Here is a 23,139-nt window from a genome sequence, read left to right on the forward strand (position 1 = left end):
AATGGTTTATGTAGATTAAACCGAAGAAGATTTTTTTTCACATGCATATCGCTGCAGCGATATGCTCCTTAAAACTTCAGACAACCCTCTTCTGTACAAGGAATGACATCCAATAAGGGGATACAGACTGTAATAGTGGCAACGCAATATGAAAAACATGAGATGCATGTGTCCAAGTTTATCTTAAGATGTCACTTAAATGGCCACTGTATGCCTCACTGTTCTTTGAGTTTCCTTGGAATCTTTATTTTTAGCTGGGGCAACTGGCACAGAGGAGTTGAAAGCAAGCAGACAGGTCCATTAGCGCTGATGTCATCAGCACACACACACACACACACACACACACACACACACACACACAGCTCCCACTCACTACAGCAATTTCAAATTACCACTGTATGCAAGCAAGTTTAATCAGAAGTTACAAAAATATCAATATCTACTTTAAATTGTTTTCATCTTCTTACATTTGATTTTCTTGCCATTTTATTCAACTTTAAACTTAAAATAAATGAAGGGAACACCATGCATGACCCACTTTCCAAATATCTCATATTGGTGCAGAAAATGAAATTCCTGGAAACCATCTCAGTAACACAAGTTGTATCCACCAGTCAACAATGCTTTTTATGTTGTGTGCCTTACAAACAACAGAAGACAGATCTAAATAAAGGTCTTTCAGACCAATAGTAATTGAGAGGATCTTAATTGCAGTAGACCTATGGTTTATGTGTGTAGCTCGACTGGAACGCTCCAGCTGCCTGGTGTAGATCACATGCAGACAGCTTTCTCCAAATTTTCTTTGGCTGGATCATTTTCCAAAAGCCCTTTTTTCATGCAGCAGTAGAATGAAAACTATGTCCTTTCTAACCAACTCTGGTATTAACATCAATTTGAACATTCCTAAGTAAGAGCCCAGGAATATAGATATGCAGTCCAAAGGGGGAAAATAAACTCACTAATGTGAACAATGTCCTTTTGATAACTGAGTTCTGGATCATTTTCCTTCTTCTTATCTGCTGTTTCTCTGCTGTCCTGTTCAAAACAAAAGGACCATGAACCAAATAAGGAGATTTACACCATGTTGCTCCTCCAAAGAGCCTTCAAGAGGTGAAGTTAATATGAGGGAGGGGGGCACAGTTCTGGAGTAGCCAACACAGGGGAGTGGTGGAAGGGGTAAACAGTGGGAAAGGGCTGTCACTAGAGACTGGGGCTGTCTCCAAACCTCCAGTCAAGTTTAAATCACATACAGCTCCGCCGACTCTCAGTTTGCATCCTCCTCTCTGCCCTCTCGCTCTGCGCTCCCTCTGTCTCTCTCCTCCTCTCTACATCTGCTGGTTGCTCTTTCCCGTCAACCTTGTGCGGGCTCTTGTGAGGCGTCTTCCTCTGAACATCTGCAACAGCTTTTCACCTAAAGCAATAAAAGCCTTTTTTTTATTCCTCCGAAGCCTGCGAGACACAACTGTCACCATGGAGGCCATCAAGAAGAAGATGCAGATGCTGAAGTTGGACAAGGAGAACGCCATCGACAGGGCAGAACAGGCCGAGTCCGACAAGAAGTCGGCGGAGGATAAATGCAAGCTGGTGAGACAAATCTGGTGGAGGTGACGGACTGGCAGAGCAATGTGTGCTCTTGTTTAACACTCATTGTTGTGAGTTGGGCAATAATTAGATATCATAATATATTGACTTTCAAGATGAGATCAACTTTATTGATCCCACACCGGGTACTTGAAGAAATAAATACAAGAAGTATAGAGAGCTACTGCAACGATATGGTTATAATTGTCCAAATTGACTCATCAAAGCAAACTGTAATTAAAAAGTTACTAAATTAGATATTGAAGATTTTTTGTGATGTACTCCATAACTTGATTATCATATCCGTAATTTTGTGTACATTTTCCATATCATGATATATATCAATATCAAAAAACATTATTACGTGATTGATTTTAACTATATTTCTAATTATACAGCTCCGTCGAGAGTGGTAAGAATATATAAACCTTATTGTAACAAAGTTGGAAATAGGTTCATGTGTTCATGATTTCCTTCTGAAGTATTTTGAGTCTCTTTCATTCACTGATAAACCAACTTTATTTTTGATTATTTTGTGAAAACAGCCTAATATGATTAATTTGCTATTCACATATAAGTTTAAAATATTGTTATTTTTTACGGTCCGGTCTTAAATGAATAAATACTAAACCACTTGTCCAGACTGCAGAGGGGCTTAACATAAAATGTCAAGTATTTCCCAAAGCACCAAACTGCTGAATTACAGAGAGCAGCTGATACTGAGCCCCTGAGTCTTGTCACTTGGTGGGCAGACGAAGGTGGAGGATGTCCACAGGGACGCACAAACAGAATGGCAGAGTGACGACTGCTATCCACATCCACAGTGAACCAGAGGGATTACTTGAAGCTACCAGACGTGGTGCTGCAGGAGTTTAAACAACCCATCTATAGCAGCTGTCGCTCTGACTCTTAAGCAGGAGAGTACTTCATTAGCCAGCATTCTTATCTGAAATGAAGTCTGCAATTTATCAACAGCAACCTCACCAATTCCTGCACATTCATATTTGGTGCTGCAGTGCAAGAACCTAAGAGAGTTTGATATGTCGAGGGCTAACTTAATCATAGTGTACCACTTGACACAAGAATCTGGAGATGTAATATGACATTTGAGGCTACTTAACTACTACTACTTATTGCCCAGTGAGACGTGGTGTCGTCATCACGGCGGTACGAGAGGAATGCTGGAGAGCAGGGAGTTGGAAAGGCACAGACAAAATTGGATCTACATTGAAGCAAGTGGAAAGAATCTTCTCTCTGGTCTCTAATGCCCTAATCACACCCAGGGAGTGACAGTTGTCTATGGCACCGCACATATGGACCCCCATCTTGTCTTCCACATCAAGGAGCAGTCAGCATGAAATCCTAGAAGACTATGCAGAGTTCCTTAGTTTTTTTTGATGACATTGATTCAAGCAGTGCTAAGAGATGCTTTCTTTGCTATTCGTGGCGCGATGGCACGAACATCAGAGTGCAGTTATTCTGACGGAATATCAAAAGCAATACTCAATCTTAACATACATCACAGACAACAGTCTCCGGCAGCAATTAAAAGGACCGGCTCACCTAAACTACAACAGCATATAAGTTTATGACCAAATACCTGGATAACTGACATTCCCATCAGCCTAAACCGTACTTGTTGTTTACTGCTAATTAGCAAATGTTAGCATGCTAACACATTAAAGATGGTTAACATTGTAAACATTATACCTGCTAGACATCAACATCATCCTTGTGAGTATGTTAGAATGCTGATATTAGCATTTAGCTCAAAGCATTGCTATTCCTACATAGAGCACCACAGAGTCACTGTCATTGCTTTAGACCTTTAGTCTTGTTTTGAGACATCTAACTTTCTGAGGTTGGCACTAGTTATGTCCTGACATCAGAGTGCTTCTGGGGATTGAAAAGATCTACTTAAGTGGATTGTCCTGGATCCTGGATTGTACAAAGCAGTGTTTTATTCAGACTTACTTGGTTTGGTTTTGCTGTATCCTTCCTGACTCTGTCACGTTTGCCTTCCTTCAGCTGGAGGATGAGCTGCTCGCTATGCAGAAGATGCTGAAGGGTGCAGAGGATGAGCTTGACAAGTACTCGGAGGCCTTGAAGGATGCTCAGGAGAAACTGGAACTGTCGGAGAAGAACGCCACAGATGTGAGTTAACCACGACGCCATCTGAAACACATTATCCACATTGCAGTGGAACGCCACAACTTATGAGTTTCAGTTTTATAACATATTGATTACCACTCTTTCAGACAGGCTATACTAAATATCACTCCAGGATTGGAAAAAGACCAATAAAAAGAATTTGCAGACAGATGTTCTTTTCTGTGTTGCCTCCACTGCTTACACTCCCTAAAAAAGGCCATGTCTGGACTCGCCTTAATAGTTTGGTTGTTTCTTGAGAATTGAAACTAGCAGCAGAGTGACGCTCAGAAAATATAATAATCAAAAACTGCTTTAAATGTTATTTGTTTATTTGTAACAAAGAGCACAATCTTCAAGTCCCTTGGCTTCTTTGATTTCAACAAAACAAAGGGAAAAAAATACAGTCAAGTCACACCAAAGGTTTGCCTTGTACTACAGTATGTATGTTGGAAACAATTTACACAAAACTACTAATTATCTTCTACCCCACATAGTGTTCATAGAGAATAGAGAACATAGAGAATCACTGAGTTGTGGGTGTCTTTGTGAGGTCTGTAAGAGCCTTTTCTCAAGCACAGACACAACTTGGTCGGCCTGTAGCCGACCAGGAATCCCAGGAATGCTGCTTAAGCAAACAGAGAACTCCATACTGCAGTGTCTAATGAAATCAATGCTCTGGCCTTTTTTGGGGGGCAGAGATATGACACTCTGCTCTGTCTGGCCCTTACAGTACATTCCTTATCAGCAACATTGGTGAATAATCCTTTGCCTTCAAATAGCATCTATTTAGCATGATCTTTCTTTAACAGCAATATCTCAGTTACCTTAACGAGACGATATCTGATTAAATGTTGTATTGGATCTAAAGCAACAGGTTCAGAAAAAACAATATGGTGACAAACAGACTTGTTTGCTTTTTTGGGCAATTGTGTCCAATACTATTGATATAACACTGGAAATACTTTTCTAATGTGGTTTTATCAGAGACGCGTAACGATTGCCTTCTTTTACCATCTAGTTTTTCACATTCTTAGGATGATGCATTAACTAGGAGCAACAATAAGATTTTCTTTTGTCTTATCAGCAGTCCAAAACCCAAAGATAGTCTGTTTACATTTACATAAAGTATATATTTTATGTAAAAAGCAGAAAATTCTCACAGCTGAGAAACTGGAACCAACAAATGTTTGGCATTTCGGTTGAAAAATGAGTAAAATGATTGATCCATTGTCAAAATAGTTGAATGATGAATTTTCAGATGATCAATTTATGTTTCAGTTGAAACAATTGAATACATTGCATCAAATAAAAGTAGCCTTCACAGTGAATCTAAAACTAGTGAAAGCAGTAACCCCAGGGTTAAAGGTCAGACTACAAGAATGCAAATTATTTCTGTCTCAGGTGACCCATCAGATGCCCGCTGGTCTGCTTATTGTCTGTCCGTCCACCACTACTTCTTCTTCCACTGTATTTCACGGTGCTTATAATACACATACATGTCATACAAGGACAGACAGAGAAAATCAATCCGGGTTTTGCACTAAAAAGTAAGGAAGAGGAGGAGGTGACCGAAGGGGGCGCTGAAGGAATGTGTCGCCACCCGATGGCTGCGGGCCATGTCTGCAAACAAAGCCATTTACATTCCAAGCTGCTGCAGGTCAACAACCCCCGTAGAGCAGCATTATAACCGGCCCACCACTGACCCTGCCTCCTCACCCTTCCAGGAGTCAATCTTTGCACCTTTGATTTCTACAACTCAACAACAATTTTACAACTCGCGTCTCTCTCCTCCACCCACTCAAGCTTGAACTTGTATTATCTTTTCTCCCTCACACACACGCACACGCACACACACCTACACCTACACACCCACTCATATCCGTGTGTTGTGATTCACGTTGGATATGATTCATAGCTCTGAATCAGATGAGGCAACTTCCTCTGTTGATCGCTGTGCCCTCCCTCCTTCTAATCGGAGCAGAAACACGTAGCCTGAGCGACACCTTACATTTGCCATATAAGTCCACAATAGAGACTCGGGCACTGACTTTACACACCTCTTTTGTGGAGGAAACGAGCAGCGCCTTCCCCTCCTAAATCCTGTGATGTCATCTGAGACAGGCTTCCTCACAGGATTGGAGGATCTCGCCATAAATTTCCTGAAAACTCCCAACCCCTTTTTTGTCTTTCCCCATCCCAACCCTACACGTCCGTGACTTCCTGCCCGAGATTACAAAGTTTTCCATCGGAGCCTACGACTTTTACGCAAATCAATAACTTTTAAGGACACAGCAAGTCGATCTAGACCGCTACATTATCCGGGCTCCTTTTTTTGTTTGTTGAGAAAACAAAGTAATCGAGGTTATGGAGGTGGTGAGGAAGAAAATCCAATCCCTCCAGCTGCAAGTTGATGAGGCAGAAGACCGTGCACTGGCGGTACAAAGGGAGTTGGACACTGAACGGGAACAGCATGAAAAAGTGAGATAATTAATAATGTATCCAACTTCAGTCGCATTTATTTACTTTATATGTACTGCTCTCATACCAGTTGAACATGTTTACTGCATATTGTAAATAATTTACACGCAGACTGTCAGTGTTGGACTGCATGAAGCGACAACGGTACTCTCATAACACTCCTGTAAGAATTCCAAAAGTTTCCTGCGTATCCCGATGGTAAATGTGTCGATTTAATCTTGTAATGTGTCGATGTGGTCGTTTAAGAGGTGTATGGGAAGTTGGGGCATCATGGTAGCGACATTCCTTCTCAGACTTTTGTTCGACTGCGTTATCTAACTTAAACCCGCCCTAGATCCTCTCAAACACCTACAATTGCAACGAGAGCCGTCGGCAGCTATTGCATCAACCGCCAGCGTGGTTGTTGTTTTAATATTAAGGTGTGGCAGTTTTATGACTTTTTTAAAAGCTGGAATTTTCACCAAAATAATGTAAAAAAAAAAACCCACATAAATGGTTTGTTTCCAGTAATCTTTGTTCTGCTCGCCTTATGAGCTTTTTACCTGAATAGCTTTTGACACATATCTGAAATGAGGAGCTGACTGTAATCCCTCCGCCACCTCCTCAGTCTCTGCACAGGAAGAAGAGAGCAGAGGCGGTTATCTGTGATATCAGTCCCACAGGAAACGGGCCCAGAAGAAGCAATCTGTTGTCCCCTCAAACATAAATGGCTGAACATTACAAACAGTCAGCCCAGCTGTGCCACTTCGGATAGGACAGGGTTAACTCTGCCACTCTTGTTGCTCTCTGCATCAGCAGTTTTCAAAGAGTCTGGTCAAGCTGCAAAGTCCAGAACTAACAATGGTTGTTGTGAGTGAAACTGATTTACGCGGAAGAAATCAGATTTATTGGAAAAAACAAAATGGGGTTATATGCATACGTAGAAAGTATTGCGATCGGTTCCAAAGAATAAATATGCATAATTAAATAACCATCAAAATACAGCTCATAATATTCAGACCTTCAGTACTGCAGTACTATTAAGACAATACACTCAAAACTAATATAATCTACATAGCTAGTTTCCATTGTGCAGCTTTGGCCATCCTCAACAGTATCCTTCCTCTTGTGGCAGCAGCTTGTTTCCTGGCTAACCTCTGACCTCTCTTTCTCTGTGTGTACGTGTGTCGCTGTAGGCGGAGGGCGATGTCGCATCTTTGAACCGCAGGATCCAGCTGGTGGAGGAGGAGCTGGACCGCGCTCAGGAGCGACTGGCCACAGCCCTGCAGAAACTGGAGGAGGCTGAGAAGGCTGCAGATGAGAGTGAAAGGTGAGGATCCACACGTACCTCAGTCATAATGTACTAACCACATACATTCTAGACACACCATCAGCTGCAAGGTTGGAAAATGATCACCTCATGGCTTTGAGGGTCCCAAAAATTGCCCATGTTTTCATATGTTTTGGAGCAGTGACGTAAAGCCTCATGGGATGAGTAGGCGATACATTTTAGTTGTGGACAAGGTGGCCGAGCTATTAGTTCTGGAAATATAAGATACAATGAAATAGGATCTCCCAAGAGTGAAATTGGGTGTTAGATGCACAAGAAACAGACCAGATAAAGATACAAAAAATATCAAATTTAGAGCAAAATATAAGGAAGCTAAACTATTAATAGAAATTAAATTTAAAATATGTACAGGACAAGAGCCGGTTCGTTTTTTCTTCTTCTGTCAAGTCTGTGGTTGTTTTTTGTCAGTTTAGTATGTCCAGTGAGCTCATTTGCATGCCAGCATGAGGTGCAGAACAGACTCCAAGCATCCGAATAATGTTGATACTCGAAACCACAAACGCATGAACAGGTAGGCAGAGGAAGTAAATTTGTGTTCAACTAAAGGCCGTGTGTCTTTTCTGATCTTCAGAGGCATGAAGGTGACTGAGAACAGAGCAATGAAAGATGAGGAGAAGATGGAGATCCAGGAGATTCAACTCAAGGAAGCGAAACGCATCGCTGAGGAGGCGGACTGCAAATACGAGGAGGTACGGGCACTGAGATCACATTTCAGCTGACTTTCGGTTTTCAGATACATTTTTGCTTAGCTGTGATTTAACATCTTTTTTTGATATCAGGTTGCCCGTAAACTGGTAATCATCGAGGGTGAGCTGGAGAGGGCAGAAGAGAGGGCAGAAATTGCAGAACTGTAAGCACAAATTGAAGAAGTTATATGAATGCTTGCAGATGTCATTCAGTTGTTATCAGATAACAGGTCAACATCAGACATATTCAGAAAATGCAAATGTGTTTCCTCTATGCATACAGCAAGTGTGCTGACCTGGAAGAAGAGCTGAAGAACGTCACCAACAACCTGAAGTCGCTAGAGGCTCAGTCTGAGAAGGTAAGTGTTGTTAATCTCTCAGCAGTTTGACCTTTTTAAAACATCTTCTCACAATCAACGGAGTGGCTCAGTGCGACCACCCAGCAGAGCATCTTGATGTATTATCACATTTTATGAAGCTGAGGAAGTGTTACCCATCAATTCAGCTGCCTACATATCCATATTCTGTTCACAATGAGCTTCAAAACTGTAGAACTCTCATCTGACATTCTGAAAAAAAGAGACAAATGTCATGTATCGGTAACATTTATATCGATTATGTTTACGACATAGATATTGAGCACAAAAAGGCAGAATGAAGAATGTTCCCTTATGATAAGATTGCTATATTTATTGTTTTGGCTGTGAGATAACTTTCGTCACCTATTATATCTCTGTCTCTATAGTACTCTGAGAAAGAAGACAAATATGAGGAGGATATTAAAGTCCTGAGTGACAGACTTAAGGAGGTAAGTTCATGCCTACTATACTCTATTCTCTTAGGAAAGCCGAGTCGGGATGGTTAACATGTGTGTTGTCTCTTCAAAGGCGGAAACCCGCGCTGAATTCGCAGAGAGGACAGTGGCTAAGCTGGAAAAGACCATAGATGACTTAGAAGGTACACTTCATTTGAATCCTTTTTTCTTTTCAATCCTTCAGTGATCCACTCTTTCCATACTCAACCTTTGTTCCAAACTTTAACATTCTGAATCTTCTTATTCTTAATCGTTGATTTCTCTTTTTCCTCCTGATTTCCCATCATGGTCTGCACAATTCTGCCTTCTCCTCTGAACCTCCTCCACCTGCTCCCTCTCTCTGCCCTTTGACCTGCAGACGAACTGTACACTCAGAAGCTGAAATACAAGGCTATCAGCGAGGAGCTGGATCTTGCCCTCAATGATATGAACACCTTGTAAACCTTGCTCATGATGTTTCTACTTTCCCTTTGTCTCCCCTCGTCCGATTGAAAGCACTTTGTCTTTTCTTTTTCTGCCCCTTGCTCCTTTTGCGTTAAACTAAAGCTCAATAAAGATATTTATCTCTTTTATTCTGTCTTCTGTCATTTGAGTTCTGCCTGCTTTTTATCACTCAGAAGCTACAACAGTTTATATATATTTTTTTGGCCGTTATGAAAAGGTCAAATTTGTAGGTTAACGTATTGTACTCGAGTGTTTCCTTTGGTATTTCTGCTCTAACCATATATTAATAGATCACCCATTGCTCTTATATGATCAATAATCTGTTCACTGACAAAGCCATTGCATTTCATATCTGTTGTTACTTTTTATTGCAGAGAGCCTATCGAAAGAAAAGGAGCAAAACGTAGGAATGCATCAAGTCCTGGACCAAACACTCCAAGAGCTGAATAGCTTGTAAAATGCCAAGAAGAACGTCAAGCAAATAAAAAAGCAAACACTTGTTTTGCAAAAGATATTTTCTACATGCTATCCATTCTCTGTAATTTTCACTCTTAATCCTGGATGTTAAAACACATGTACCCCTTTTATATATTTATGGTTCTTTTTGTTTCTTTACCTTTTTGTTAAATGGGTTTGGGTCCATATGCTTATCAGTTTCGGTGCTGGAAATTGTGTTGTAGACCGAATTCTGAGCGCAAATAAAACTGATGATGTGAGTTTTTTATGTGTTGTGTAGACTATGTTTATGTACGCACAGTTCTGCATGTGTGTCCTTCTGGCAATTTCAACACAGAGCCATAAACTACCTCTCCCTTCAGTTTACATGTGCTAACATGCACAGTGTTTTCTTTGTGCTCTGCTAAGACAAGAGGAATTGTCAAATACAAAACTGGAGATATGGCTCAGCTGCAGGTCCCACAACAATGTCACTGATTCTGACATTGTTTCACACAAGCACCACACACAAAAGGAGTAATGAGTACTAAATAATAACTAAACTCTCTCCATGGCAACTGTGCAACTTCATTGACTGAAGAAGGCCATGCGATGTAATTGAAAACTCCGAAACAGCAACTAAAATGGACCTAGTGTTGAGATTTTTTGCCAAAAATAGTGACGGCCTTCTAAAATTGAGTACCACAAAATACTGCAGTCCCAATTTTTAAGTAAAAGCCAAGAAGGATTATCATGAATAAAATATCAAAAGTAGAAGTAGGCTAATCTAAAATGGCCTGCTTCAAAGTATTATTGTATGTCATTGTATAAATATATTATGTATGCAGCATTTTATCTTATCTTGTAATGCATCATATTTTATAAAATTGTAAATGTGTTTTGCAAGTAAAATATGAATCTGCATAATAGATCACTACAGCTGCATAATAAGTGTAGTGGAGTAAAAAGAACATTTAGGATGTCACTGGTAAGCACAAGAGTGAAGTAGCATAAATGAAAATACTCTATATAAGTACAAGTACCTAGAAAGTATACTTAAGTATGCCACTTGAGTACTGAAGGCTGCAGTTGGTAAAGTGAGTAAACGCCTTCTGGTCCCAGTGAGATATAAACAGCCAGCAGGGGGCGTGTCGCCTACATTCTGTACACTCAGTTCGCTGATCCGCCGGGCGGGATTTCCGCAATAATATCAAGTATGGCGAAGACATACGACTATTTGTTTAAATTACTGTTAATCGGCGACTCTGGTGTCGGGAAGACTTGTGTCCTCTTCAGGTTTTCAGAAGACGCCTTCAACTCGACGTTTACCGCAACTCTTGGTACGGTTTTTGGTGACGTGATGTTGAACTGTATTTCTGTCTGTTTACAACACGCCAAAGAGCTGTCTCAGTGGCTCCGTCTACTTACTGGTGTGCTACGGTTAAGGGTTGAAGTAACGTTAGTTTCTCTTTGTCATTAATAAAGAGCCTGTACTTCATTTATTTATGTATTCATTTATTTAAGACATTACATTACAAACAACAGAAAAAAAGAAAGTAAGAAAAAGAAAAAAATAATGTAATTGTGTCGAGTGTGTGCGAGCATGTGAGAGTAAGCATGGGCTTGTGTTTGTTCAGGGATGTTGGTTTATACACCTGCAGTAACTCCTTAGCAATGGTAATGCAAGTCCCTATGAGTGAAACAACTATACATGTAATATAACAGCTAAAACAAGAAAGACATGAACACTAATACATAAAAAAACTATTACTATTAGATTTTCTTTTAGGCACCTTTTGACATTTTTTTGTTAGTTGGGAAAAGTCATTCCATAATTTGGTTCCCCTAAATCTTATTGAAAATTGACCTCTGCTAGTCAGTAATTTAGCAGGATGAAGATGTGAAGATTGACGAGTTGAGTAAAAGTGAACCTGTGAATTGAATTTGTAGTAGGTCTTGAAATGTACTTATGCAATGACGAGAAGCCGAGCTGCCGTTTTTCTTAGTCCACAAGTGTCATTTTTGTATCACAGTAGTGTCGACTAATGTTTGACAGGTTGCTACAGTAAGCTAGCAAGTTAACGTTATGATTGACGTGCACGATCCTTCTTTATCCCTCCAGGCGTTGATTTCAAGATTAGGACAATAGAGCTTGACGGCAAGAAGATAAAGCTACAGATATGGTAAGTTTATAAAAATTCCTTTAACTCAGAACGACATGCTAGCAGTGTGTGGCTAATAAAGAAATGATGACTCACACTTAACCTAAGTGTCCTTACAGATGTAGAATAGGGTGCCTACAGATCATTAACGCTCTTAAAATGTGAATTATCGGCCGTAAAGATTGTTCAACTTTTTCAGAATTGAATCTACACGTTCATTATTGTAATTTTAACAGAATTGATTTCACCCGTCTTAATACATAGCTGGCATACTTAACTGCAGTGACATAGTGTTTTTAACTTTTCCAAAAGTTATCCCAATATTGGTCTTAAAGGCATTTCATATTTCTTCTGATATATGATACCCTTGATGATACTTTCTGATATATGAGATGTCACAATTCTGGTGTTTTTCAGGGATACGGCCGGTCAGGAGCGCTTCCAAACAATCACAACAGCCTACTACAGAGGAGCAACGGTGAGCGTCTCCAAGTGTTGTCAAACAAATGTAATACAAATCCACTCTACTGTGAAACCACCGATCTTGAGCTCTATTATTGTCAACACATTTGATTTTCTTTACAGGGCATCATGCTTGTCTACGACATCGCCAACGAGGATTCTTTTGAGAATATCAAGAACTGGATTAGGAACATAGAGGAGGTATTTAATGGCTCAAATAGACCCTCTTTGTTTTTGCTTGCTACTTTTTCAAATATCCAAATGGCACCATGTAGAGTGTTGTTTTTATTTAATTGTTCTTCTCTTGATCCAGCATGCATCATCAGATGTTGAGAAGATGGTCCTCGGCAACAAGTGTGAAATCAACGACAAGCGGCAGGTGTCCAAAGACAGGGGCGAGAAGGTGAGAAGCTTGGTTTAAGTTAAAGTAATACATTGTCACTGGGTTATACTTGATAATAAATAAAAACATTGCACTATATTAGATGTATATGATATAGTAAAACATGTCAACAGACTTGGTGTTGGAGCAATAATGTGGTTTTGTTGTTTTCTTATGTCTTTGAGGGAAACATGGGGTGTGTACACATGCAGTTCTGACATTGAACAGTGGGTGGTACATTAACCTAAATGTGCATATATGTAAGTGCCTGGTAATGAGGATCAGGTGTGTGTGTGGACGGGAAGCTAACAGTTTTTGACCGTGTCAACGTGCCGTGTCAATGTAGCGTGTCAGCCGGCATGTGAGCTAGTTTCAAGGGCTTATACTATCCTCTAAAGTATCCTGTATTCTGTTACGGTGCCAATATGTATTTGAATAAAAGGATCTAAAGAAAGACAGCGCATTGGACATTGAAATGTTTGTGGAACACGCGTCCGAACAAGTTCTCCCGTTCGCCCTCCAGTGGCTTTAAAATGGATAGTTGTTAAAGTCACTACACTTGGTAAAATGTAAAGTTTTTCTTCCATTTTCTTTCAGCTCGCATTGGAGTATGGAATAAAGTTCATGGAGATCAGTGCAAAGGCCAACATCAACGTGGAAAATGTAAGAAGCCATTCTTCCTTGAGTTATAATCTGCCCTATAATAAGAGATCACATGTCATCAATGTGACGACGTGTGTATTTATTCTGGTTTACAGGCATTTTTGACACTTGCCAGAGACATCAAATCAAAAATGGACACAAAATTGGTAAGAAGTCATTGATTGTACATCTTAGTTCTTTGCAATGTGAGAGATTGATAAATGTAATTATTAATTTTTCAGCATCTCCTTAAATATTCTTGTAATGAAGACCCTTTCCATTACAAGCATTTGTGGACTGTTTCAAGGAAATAAGAGACGCACACTAAGGGTTGAGTGTTTTATTGTACTGTACTGCTCAGGTATAGTTATTGAAGGTCGGGCCTGTAGATACAAACATATTATTAGTTTGGTTATCTTTACCAAAAGAATTGAGTATAACCTGTTGTTTAATAGTGCTGTTAAATAACATGTATATTCAAATCACTCACCTCTGCTGTGGGTACATCCCAAATCTCTTATTTGTCATTTCCTCGCTTGAACCGGAAGTTGTTCTGCGCCGCCATATTGACGGCCGTCCCAAAGCTCTTATTTAGCTCGGAGGATCGAGGAGAGATGTCCGAGGAGCCATGAGGGACGACTCATGAGAACAGGCTTCCAGGAAGTGTTTTAACGGCCGACACGCCCCCTCATTGTTCATCAGTTATGTGATTGGACGCTGCAGCTGATCGGACTGATGAGATTTTTTTCAACATGTAAACCGTGAAGACGGATCGCAGATTAAACTCAAGCTTTATATTTGATTAGTTCTCTGATTCACCGTCTGGTTTAAATAAATGTTCATTGTAGACTGAACAACAAAAGGACCACAAACAACTTTCTTCATTTATTAGAAAGATTTGTCTTTTAATAATCACATATTTCCCTCAATAATGTTTATTATGGAAACAATTAAAGTCAGAGAGAGCTGAGAGAAGAAACACTTTTTACATCATTCATCATCATTTCATTCAGTCACGTGAGGCGGATCATTCCTGAGTGTCTGTTTGATGAGTTATATCATTTAAATGTAACCTGAAACATGGAGCCCAATAAATTAATTCCAGTATTCAAGAGAAACCATAATCATATTTTGGGTTAATTAATGACGACACAATCTGAATTTCAAAACGTACAGACGCATTCCATCGGTAGAAATCGATCCTGCGCTCATAAACAGGACACAGTTTGTTAAAAAGGTAACAGTATCCAGAGAGAAAATACCTCTACAGTGATGATTACTGTGTCTTTATTAGTTATTAGTAGTATTAGTTACTATTATTAAGTACAGTGATCATATGAACAGACACAAACTTATCAAAAGTCTCTCCAGCTGTTAAAGCCGACTGCTGATCCAGCTATGAGTCAGCGACCGCAGTCATCAGATACAGGCGTCGCTTCACGTGACTCAACTGAGGAAAGGACTTCTCTTTTCTCTGAAAACATATTTCCTAGTTCCTCTCTCCTTGCATGGTTTCCTCCATGCATCCCTGGTGGGAGGGACTAAGACGCAAGGAAAGGACCCAAGTGAGGGAAACGGGGATGCACCCTAAGAGACTCGGGGTGTACCCCCTGTGTCTCCTCTCCAGGGTGTTCAGCCTAAAAGAGTCCCTATGAGCACCATTTTATAGTTCCGAGAGCTGAGCCAGCAGTTCTACGTGACAGCATTGACCTGTTCATTTGTCATTTTGCAGGAGGGCAACACGGCTCAGGGCAGCAGTCATGGAGTCGAGATCTCAGAGCCTCAGAAAAAGACCAGCTTGTTCCGCTGTAGCCTTCTCTGAGGACCGAGGTCTTCGGTACTGGTTGCCAGCTGGCTGGACATAAATGGACTGTGCTTGCTCTTAGCACTTCCTTCTTTCTTCCCATCCACGGCCTGTCCTCCCAGTCCACACGAGCCATTATATTCCCAGTAAGCGAAGGACTTCCCCCTCCTCTCTTCCTCTTCTGAAAACTTCCAGTGGTGCATCGCTTCCATTTTAAGGAAATCTGTTGTCTTCATGTTTATAAATTGAAAATGTGTTTTGCAAGTAAAATATGAATCTGCATAATAGATCACTACAGCTGCATAATAAGTATAGTGGAGTAAAAAGAACATTTAGGATGTCACTGGGAAGCACAAGAGTGAAGTAGCATAAATGAAAATACTCTATATAAGTACAAGTACCTAGAAAGTATACTTAAGTATGCCACTTGAGTACTGAAGGCTGCAGTTGGTAAAGTGAGTAAACGCCTTCTGGTCCCAGTGAGATATAAACAGCCAGCAGGGGGCGTGTCGCCTACATTCTGTACACTCAGTTCGCTGATCCGCCGGGCGGGATTTCCGCAATAATATCAAGTATGGCGAAGACATACGACTATTTGTTTAAATTACTGTTAATCGGCGACTCTGGTGTCGGGAAGACTTGTGTCCTCTTCAGGTTTTCAGAAGACGCCTTCAACTCGACGTTTATCTCAACTATAGGTACGGTTTTTGGTGACGTGATGTTGAACTGTATTTCTGTCTGCTTACAACACGCGAAAGAGCTGTCTCAGTGGCTCCGTCTATTTACTGGAACGGTTAAGGGTTGAAGTAACGTTAGTTTCTCTTTGTCAAAGAGCCTGTACTTCATTTTAATGTCATACATATAAGTAACTCATTAATACGAGATGACAAGGGGAAACATTGTAACCCGTGTGTTTTGAAGAAGACAAGTGTATGAGTACCAACGTTTGCGTTGTATTATATATTCATGCCGGGTGGCTCCCCTTCCAGCTAGCGGTAACATTTGCGGTTAGCTAAGTAAATGTTAGCTCTAGCAGTAGCCTTTAGGTGCCGTCTATATTCTGGTATGAAACCGGAAAGCCTGACTTATAACCCGTCGTAACTGGTTAATTTAAGCATGATACCAGCTCTGTTATTCTCAAATGCACGTATTACTGCCGTATGCATGACAAGAAGCCGAGCTGCCGTTTTTCTTAGTCCACAAGTGTCATTTTTGTATCACAGTAGTGTCGACTAATGTTTGACAGGTTGCTACAGTAAGCTAGCAAGTTAACGTTATGATTGACGTGCACGATCCTTCTTTATCCCTCCAGGCATTGATTTCAAGATTAGGACAATAGAGCTTGACGGCAAGAAGATAAAGCTACAGATATGGTAAGTTTATAAAAATGTAATTCCTTTTCACTCAGAACGTCTGACATGCTAGCAGTGTGTGGCTAATAAAGAAAGGATGACTCACACTTAACCTAACCTAAGTGTCCTTACAGATGTAGAATAGGGTGCCTACAGATCATTAACGCTCTTAAAATGGGAAGTAAAGATTGTTCAGTTGTTTTAGAATTTAATCTACATGTTCATTATTGTAATTTTAGCAGAATTGATTTCACCCTTTATTAACAGTTTCTCTTCAGTGACACAATCACATCCTTCAAAAATCATCAATCGAATGCCAATCTCTACATTGACCCCTAGCTAATATACCAAAGCCTCTTATCTTCCTGCAATACTGGCGTGTTGGAAAAAGTCCATTTAAGATAAACCAACCTTCTTAATACATAGCTAGCATACCTAACTGCAGTGACATATTGTTTTTAACTTTTCCAAATGATATATCCCAATATTAGTCTTAAAGGCGTTTCATATTTTTCCTGATCTTTCTGATATATGAGATGTCACAATTCTGGTGTTTTTCAGGGATACGGCCGGTCAGGAGCGCTTCCGAACAATCACAACAGCCTACTACAGAGGAGCAATGGTGAGTGTCTCCAAGTGTTGTCAAACAAATGTAATACAAATCCACTCTACTGTGAAACCACCGATCTTGAGCTCTATTATTGTCAACACATTTGATTTTCTTTACAGGGCATCATGCTTGTCTACGACATCACCAACGAGAAGTCTTTTGAGAATATCAAGAACTGGATTAGGAACATAGAGGAGGTATTTAATGGCTCAAATAGACCCTCTTTGTTTTTGCTTGCTACTTTTTCAAATATCCAAATGGCACCATGTAGAGTGTTGTTTTTATTTAATTGTTCTTCTCTTGATCCAGCATGCATCATCAGATGTTGAGAAGATGGTCCTCGGCAACAAGTGTGACATCAACGACAAGCGGCAGGTGTCCAAAGACAGGGGCGAGAAGGTGAGAAGCTTGGTTTAAGTTAAAGTAATACATTGTCACTGGGTTATACTTGATAATAAATAAAAACATTGCACTATATTAGATGTATATGATATAGTAAAACATGTCAACAGACTTGGTAAAATGTAAAGTTTTTCTTCCATTTTCTTTCAGCTCGCATTGGAGTATGGAATAAAGTTCATGGAGACCAGTGCAAAGGCCAACATCAACGTGGAAAATGTAAGAAGCCATTCTTCCTTGAGTTATAATCTGCCCTATAATAAGAGATCACATGTCATCAATGTGACAACGTGTGTATTTATTCTGGTTTACAGGCATTTTTGACACTTGCCAGAGACATCAAATCAAAAATGGACACAAAATTGGTAAGAAGTCATTGATTATACATCTTAGTTCTTTGCAATGTGAGAAATTGATAAATGTAATTATTATTTTGTCAGCTTCTCTTTGAATATCCTATTATGTAAAACAAAACGTTCCCTATCGATAGCAGTGGGCCTCTGGTTGTTGAGAAGTACATGAGGATTCCTGTAGAGGATGTTGATGAACCATATGAGAGCAGCTGCTGAGCCAGCAGTTCTACGTGACAGCATTGACCTGTTCGTTTGTCATTTTGCAGGAGGGCAACACGGCTCAGGGCAGCAGTCATGGAGTCAAGATCTCAGAGCCTCAGAAAAAGACCAGCTTCTTCCGCTGTAGCCTTCTCTGAGGACCGAGGTCTTCGGTACTGGTTGCCAGCTGGCTGGACATAAATGGACTGCTTGCTCTTAGCACTTCCTTCTTTCTTCCCATCCACGGCCTGTCCTCCCAGTCCACACGAGCCATTATATTCCCAGTAAGCGAAGGACTTCCCCCTCCTCTCTTCCTCTTCTGAAAACTTCCAGCGGTGCATCTCTTCCATTTTAAGGAGATCTGTTGTCTTCATGTGTCAGAGTGCTTTACTGATAGAGGACTCCACCAGGAGCATTGTCCAGATGTTCTTCATCACACAAAAGACAGGCTCTTACTTCTGGTGTTAGTCTTTTTGTTCTACACACTCATATTTCACACAGCCGGTAGCATAACCGGGGATGAGAAATCATTCAATTATTGTCAAGGTTTTGGGATTGCGAATACAAATGTGAGATTGAGATCTATTTTTATTAGTGCCCTTTCCATTTTTAAGTGGTAAATGTCAACCAGAGACTGATAGGCTTGAACTCTAGTGAAACAGAGTTGCACATGCTTTCATTTTAGGAGTTGTGAATCAAATCACTCATCAGGCAGTCAAGGATCAGAGGAATTGGATTGAAAGGTTTTCCATTTGAGTTCTGCTCATTGATTTGCAAGTAGTCCTTGACAATCATTCGATGTGACTTAAAATGTCTGTTTCATCTTGTCCTGATCATAACACAGTGCCTCCAACTCATTTTACCCTTTCTGCTAAAGCTTCCAAGGCAGTTTGGCAACACAAAACCTAAAAATACAATTCAGATTTCTGCCTCTGTAGATACATTTCTGCTGTCAAATTATCAGCAGAACATTGGTGAGGTGACGTTCTCCTGCTTAGGCTTTCTCTGGTGTAGTTTCCTGCTGGAAAGTATTGTACACTGTGGCGTGAAAGTGAAAATGTGCAAACACTGCATCGTGACCCATATGTAAGTACACAATTTGGAAACTATTAGGATGTGCACAACAGTACAATATAAATAATCCAACATTTTGTAATTGTGTAATTGTGCATTTAATAATTATTCTTATACAACATCAGAAAATCGTAAAAAAAAAAAAAAAAAGACTGGCTGTTAAAGTTTCCTAAAGCTCAATGTGACGTCTTCAAATGTGTCATTTTGTTTTCAGTCCGAATCCCCCAAATATTCAGTTTACTATCACATAAAACAAGCAGCAAATCATCACATTTGAGTAGCTGGAACTAGCGAATGTTTGGTGTTTTTGTTTGGAAATTGACTTAAATAGCTGATCAAAATAATGTAAAGTGTTTCCTTTAATTTGACTCGGAAGGTTTTGTTGCAACTCTGATTCACAGTCGAGCTAAATGATGTCTCCGGTTATTTCATCAGCAATTAAAATCTCTCTAGAAGTGTCTCACTGTAAGCCCCTCCTTCTGCTAGCCATGCAGCTCTCCTTGCACTTTACCAGTAACTCGTGTTTTGTATGTAGTCTGTGTGCCAAGTGATAGTTTTGCAATACAACAATACAATTACTTAGTTAAAAAAACGTTTTGAATCTCATATAATGGGCCTAATTTCTACTCTTTTTTTTTTTTTTTTTGTTACACCTACTTATAAATTACTTGATCTCTTTGGCTATTTCACTACTAGTGATCCACTGTCCTGGTATTAGTTCACTGAAAAACATTGCCCTAACGTACTAATATATATTTATAAAAGAAAGAAGAATTAACGAGCCTTTGTTTCTATGCTACTGCCCTGCAACATTCTAGTTTAACAGTTTCTTGACTTATTACATCAACGCTGGCTCGTCTGACGCTGAAAGATGGCCCGTTAGTATTATTGTACACTTTCTCGTGTGTCTGTTGTTTGATTGTGGCCCTTTTAGTTTGACAGCTAGGTGGCACCAGAGGCACAGTATGCACTATAGGTGGCCATCTGAATTTCCATCCGTATTTTATTAACAGCGTGAGCCACAGCGATCCAAACATGTACCCACTATTTGACATTGATGTTGAGTCTCAATCTGTTTCCACTGTTCCTCGTGAAGCCGTCCTCCATTTGTTACTATTCTGAAAATCAAACTCCTATATGCACAATTTCGAGGGAGGATTTGCTTTTGCTTGCCTGCACTTTCCTTTTATTTTTTTTACAATATCCAATAATTCGGGACCTCGTGACTACCATGGCCATTTGTCTTAACCGCTAATACTCAGTTCTGTCATAGGCGAGCTATGCATTGTGAATCTTGGACCTGTGCATATTTGTGTGATGTAACTTTCAGCCATACTTGTAGACCTATACAGTTGAATGTATGGGCTTTTTGTTTTGTTTGTGTCATTCACTGAGTCAAACACGGGCCTCTGTAGAAATGGCATTGCTACAACGATGCCAGCGGAATTGATCATGACGGAAGATTAAGTAGGAAGAGACGGTGGCGATAGTGCTGTTGTCTCATTCAAGTGATACTGTAGCTTTAAGTCATAAACATAGAGAGCAGACCTTTTTGTGGGACTCAAACGGCATCACTTTCAGCTGATATGATACTTTGATTTTGTTTTTTTTACATCATATCCTTTAATAATATACTGTACATCCCTTTTTACAGCCATATATTCATTCCATTGATTGTGAAGTACACAGGGAGAAAAATAAAATACATTTTGAAGAAAAAAAAAAAGAAGTGAAAAATACATTTGTAAATACCACATTGAAAAAAGACATCTACTTAAATTGTACTGTACTTTCTAAACCCATATGAAAATGTATCTACAATTTGTAGGTATGTGTACTTTTGATTTAATAAAATACGATTATAAAAGTTGCTTCCCCTATTCACTGTCTCTATTGGCTGGCTGTCAGAGGAAACTACACTGTCAGTTGACCCCATGCTGCCACAATGGAGCTCGACTGCTTTAATGACAAATGGCTCTCCTTTTATTGGCCCGCTATGACCCACTGGAATATTCTACTTTTATAGTCTGCTGTAACTGAACCCCCTCTGATACAAAACGCAAATCTACTGTCTGGTCATAACTAATGAGCCTTGTCTTGATGGGTTGGTTGCTGCGTCCTTGTGATGATAGACCTGCTGCAGTGACACTGTGACCGGTGTTATTTCTGCAGCTGCGATGATAAAAGGAAAAATCAGATGTGGGCTCACTATGTTCATACAAATCCAACGTGTTTACAGCAATGGCCGCCGTTAAGACGAGACAAGTCTCTTAAGTATTTACTCTGGATACTAAATGTCAAAATCAGATTATCTCTGAAGATCAGAATGTTTGTCTTTCCAAAGAAGGAGAAAAATGTAGTTATTGACGAGATGAGATAGTTGATTTTATGGGTGACGTCATCATTCCCCCATTTTCCAGACATTCTGCCATATTATAAGTCCGTCCTTGGGTGATATTCAAATGCACATGGTTGCTTCAATTCTTTAGATCCTTATGTGGAAGGTGCTGTGAACAGAAATAAGAATAGATTGATTTCCTCATTAGAAGTCCCTGTTAAAAACTGATGTAAGTAGGTAAATGCACATTAGATGACGATCATTGGTACACACAAGATGTATTTTTCTGTATTGCTTGTAATGGTTGTAACCGTTGGCCTACCTGAGGAAGTCTGGAGCTCGAACAATCATGTGCTGGAAGTCCTCCAGTGACAGACGTCCGTCGTTGTCCAGGTCAGCCTCGTCTATTACCTTCTCACACACCATCCTCACCTCGTCCTCTGTCAGCTCGCTGCGAGTCAGTTTGTTCAGCGTCTTCTCCAGGTCTGACTTGCAGATGAAGTCGTCATTGTTGAAATCTTCCGGAAAATGGAGAAGAAGGAGATATGAAATATTTGCTCGATCATTAGTTGAGCAACAATTTTGATTATTGTCTTTCGACAATATTTAACTAAATATCTTGGGGTTTGGGACTAATTTGGTGAGACAAAACAATTTAATAAACAGATTAATCAATAATTAGGGTTACATACAGATGCAGCTGATATTTTGTGACAATATTCAGTGTATTGAAATTAGACTTTTCCCTCCAAATAAAAGCATAAACTCCCATAGTTTTATTGTCAAGGTAGAAACTGCAATGTTGGTATCATGTTACAGGAATATCTTGATCCGTACTTGCAGCACTGACTGAATATATGTTTACCCAACACATCCAGTCCTTCAGGGGCAAATACAGTAGGTATCTGAGGCAATGGGACCATGCTTTTACAGTATGTCAACTTCCATGTTTTTGTTTCGCCCTCTTTTGGTTTGAATAATGAATGAAAGGTTTCCTTGACCCATGGCGACGATGTGTACGTAACTTCTTCATCTTTCAGCGTTTGTTAATTAGGGGGGACTCGAGTGCTGAGGACAAACTGTCCTTTGACGAGCTCTCTGCCTCTATGACGGGGCTGGTTAATCATTCATGACATTCCATGCACCGTCCATCATGCTTACAGCTCCAAAACCTTTCACCATGATCCCTTTTCATATGCTTGTACCATATTAAAATTAAAAAGATATCCATGTTTTATCTACTGTTATTGAACCTGTTTCATAGTTAAAATGTATACAACCGATTGAATGAATTTGTTGCACAAAGGTGAGGCCTGTTTTGGTATCAGGGTGCTTTATGTTGCCCTTTATGGGACTCCGGGCCCTCTTTGACAGCAAGAAAACTACTTTACTTGTTTTATCATCTTGATACCTAAAGAATTTCTTAATATTATTATAATTATTT

At 39.9% G+C, this 23,139-nt stretch overlaps 4 protein-coding genes across 8 annotated transcripts in view; 3 read left to right on the top strand and 1 right to left on the bottom strand.

Annotated features, from left to right (window-relative positions):
• The first annotated feature begins 1,213 nt into the window (after positions 1–1,213).
• Positions 1,214–10,200, top strand: LOC116393060 (tropomyosin alpha-1 chain-like). 4 transcript variants are annotated; one of them, XM_031864980.1, is made up of 9 exons: positions 1,214–1,584; positions 3,610–3,735; positions 7,386–7,519; positions 8,112–8,229; positions 8,320–8,390; positions 8,510–8,585; positions 8,972–9,034; positions 9,114–9,183; positions 9,399–9,850. In XM_031864980.1, the coding sequence occupies exons 1-9, from the start codon at positions 1,471–1,473 to the stop codon at positions 9,479–9,481; spliced, it is 855 nt and encodes a 284-aa protein (XP_031720840.1). In that variant the 5' UTR covers positions 1,214–1,470; the 3' UTR covers positions 9,482–9,850. The 4 variants fall into 4 exon arrangements, with proteins under 4 accessions (XP_031720840.1, XP_031720839.1, XP_031720842.1 ...); XM_031864979.1 differs by lacking the exon at positions 9,399–9,850 and adding an exon at positions 9,859–10,200 and having other exon boundaries at positions 1,220–1,584; XM_031864982.1 differs by lacking the exons at positions 1,214–1,584; positions 3,610–3,735 and adding an exon at positions 5,686–6,210.
• Positions 10,201–10,300: 100 nt separating this feature from the next.
• LOC116393063 (ras-related protein Rab-8A-like) lies at positions 10,301–15,396 on the top strand. Its single transcript, XM_031864984.1, has 8 exons — positions 10,301–11,259; positions 12,042–12,102; positions 12,499–12,559; positions 12,667–12,744; positions 12,857–12,946; positions 13,523–13,588; positions 13,684–13,734; positions 15,300–15,396. The coding sequence occupies exons 1-8, from the start codon at positions 11,136–11,138 to the stop codon at positions 15,387–15,389; spliced, it is 621 nt and encodes a 206-aa protein (XP_031720844.1). The 5' UTR covers positions 10,301–11,135; the 3' UTR covers positions 15,390–15,396.
• Positions 15,397–15,936: 540 nt separating this feature from the next.
• On the top strand, positions 15,937–19,374 carry LOC116393062 (ras-related protein Rab-8A). Its single transcript, XM_031864983.1, has 8 exons — positions 15,937–16,069; positions 16,684–16,744; positions 17,285–17,345; positions 17,453–17,530; positions 17,643–17,732; positions 17,886–17,951; positions 18,047–18,097; positions 18,352–19,374. The coding sequence occupies exons 1-8, from the start codon at positions 15,946–15,948 to the stop codon at positions 18,439–18,441; spliced, it is 621 nt and encodes a 206-aa protein (XP_031720843.1). The 5' UTR covers positions 15,937–15,945; the 3' UTR covers positions 18,442–19,374.
• Positions 19,375–21,842: 2,468 nt separating this feature from the next.
• Positions 21,843–23,139, bottom strand: part of LOC116393064 (calcium and integrin-binding family member 3) — a 9,315-nt gene continuing 8,018 nt past the window's right edge. For both annotated transcript variants that reach the window (XM_031864986.1, XM_031864985.1), the window contains 2 exons: positions 22,018–22,213; positions 21,843–21,864 (listed from right to left, as the gene is read on the bottom strand). In XM_031864986.1, coding sequence (XP_031720846.1) covers positions 21,843–21,864; positions 22,018–22,213 — 218 coding nt within the window. The remainder of the gene's footprint in view (positions 21,865–22,017; positions 22,214–23,139) is intronic.

This window comes from Anarrhichthys ocellatus, unplaced genomic scaffold (genome assembly GCF_004355925.1).
Source record: "Anarrhichthys ocellatus isolate YVR2014 unplaced genomic scaffold, GSC_Weel_1.0 scaffold32, whole genome shotgun sequence".
Taxonomy (NCBI): domain Eukaryota; kingdom Metazoa; phylum Chordata; class Actinopteri; order Perciformes; family Anarhichadidae; genus Anarrhichthys; species Anarrhichthys ocellatus.

Excerpts from the sequence above, each read along its gene's own strand:
- LOC116393062 (XM_031864983.1), top strand. The coding sequence starts at position 15,946 with ATGGCGAAGACATACGACTATTTGTTTAAATTACTGTTAATCGGCGAC. Across the intron at positions 17,531-17,642 it reads GGATTAGGAACATAGAGGAG|CATGCATCATCAGATGTTGA; the intron begins GTATTTAATGGC and ends CTCTTGATCCAG. Across the intron at positions 17,952-18,046 it reads CCAACATCAACGTGGAAAAT|GCATTTTTGACACTTGCCAG; the intron begins GTAAGAAGCCAT and ends TCTGGTTTACAG.
- LOC116393060 (XM_031864980.1), top strand. The coding sequence starts at position 1,471 with ATGGAGGCCATCAAGAAGAAGATGCAGATGCTGAAGTTGGACAAGGAG. Across the intron at positions 7,520-8,111 it reads GCTGCAGATGAGAGTGAAAG|AGGCATGAAGGTGACTGAGA; the intron begins GTGAGGATCCAC and ends TCTGATCTTCAG. Across the intron at positions 8,586-8,971 it reads TAGAGGCTCAGTCTGAGAAG|TACTCTGAGAAAGAAGACAA; the intron begins GTAAGTGTTGTT and ends CTGTCTCTATAG.
- LOC116393063 (XM_031864984.1), top strand. The coding sequence starts at position 11,136 with ATGGCGAAGACATACGACTATTTGTTTAAATTACTGTTAATCGGCGAC. Across the intron at positions 12,745-12,856 it reads GGATTAGGAACATAGAGGAG|CATGCATCATCAGATGTTGA; the intron begins GTATTTAATGGC and ends CTCTTGATCCAG. Across the intron at positions 13,735-15,299 it reads CAAAAATGGACACAAAATTG|GAGGGCAACACGGCTCAGGG; the intron begins GTAAGAAGTCAT and ends GTCATTTTGCAG.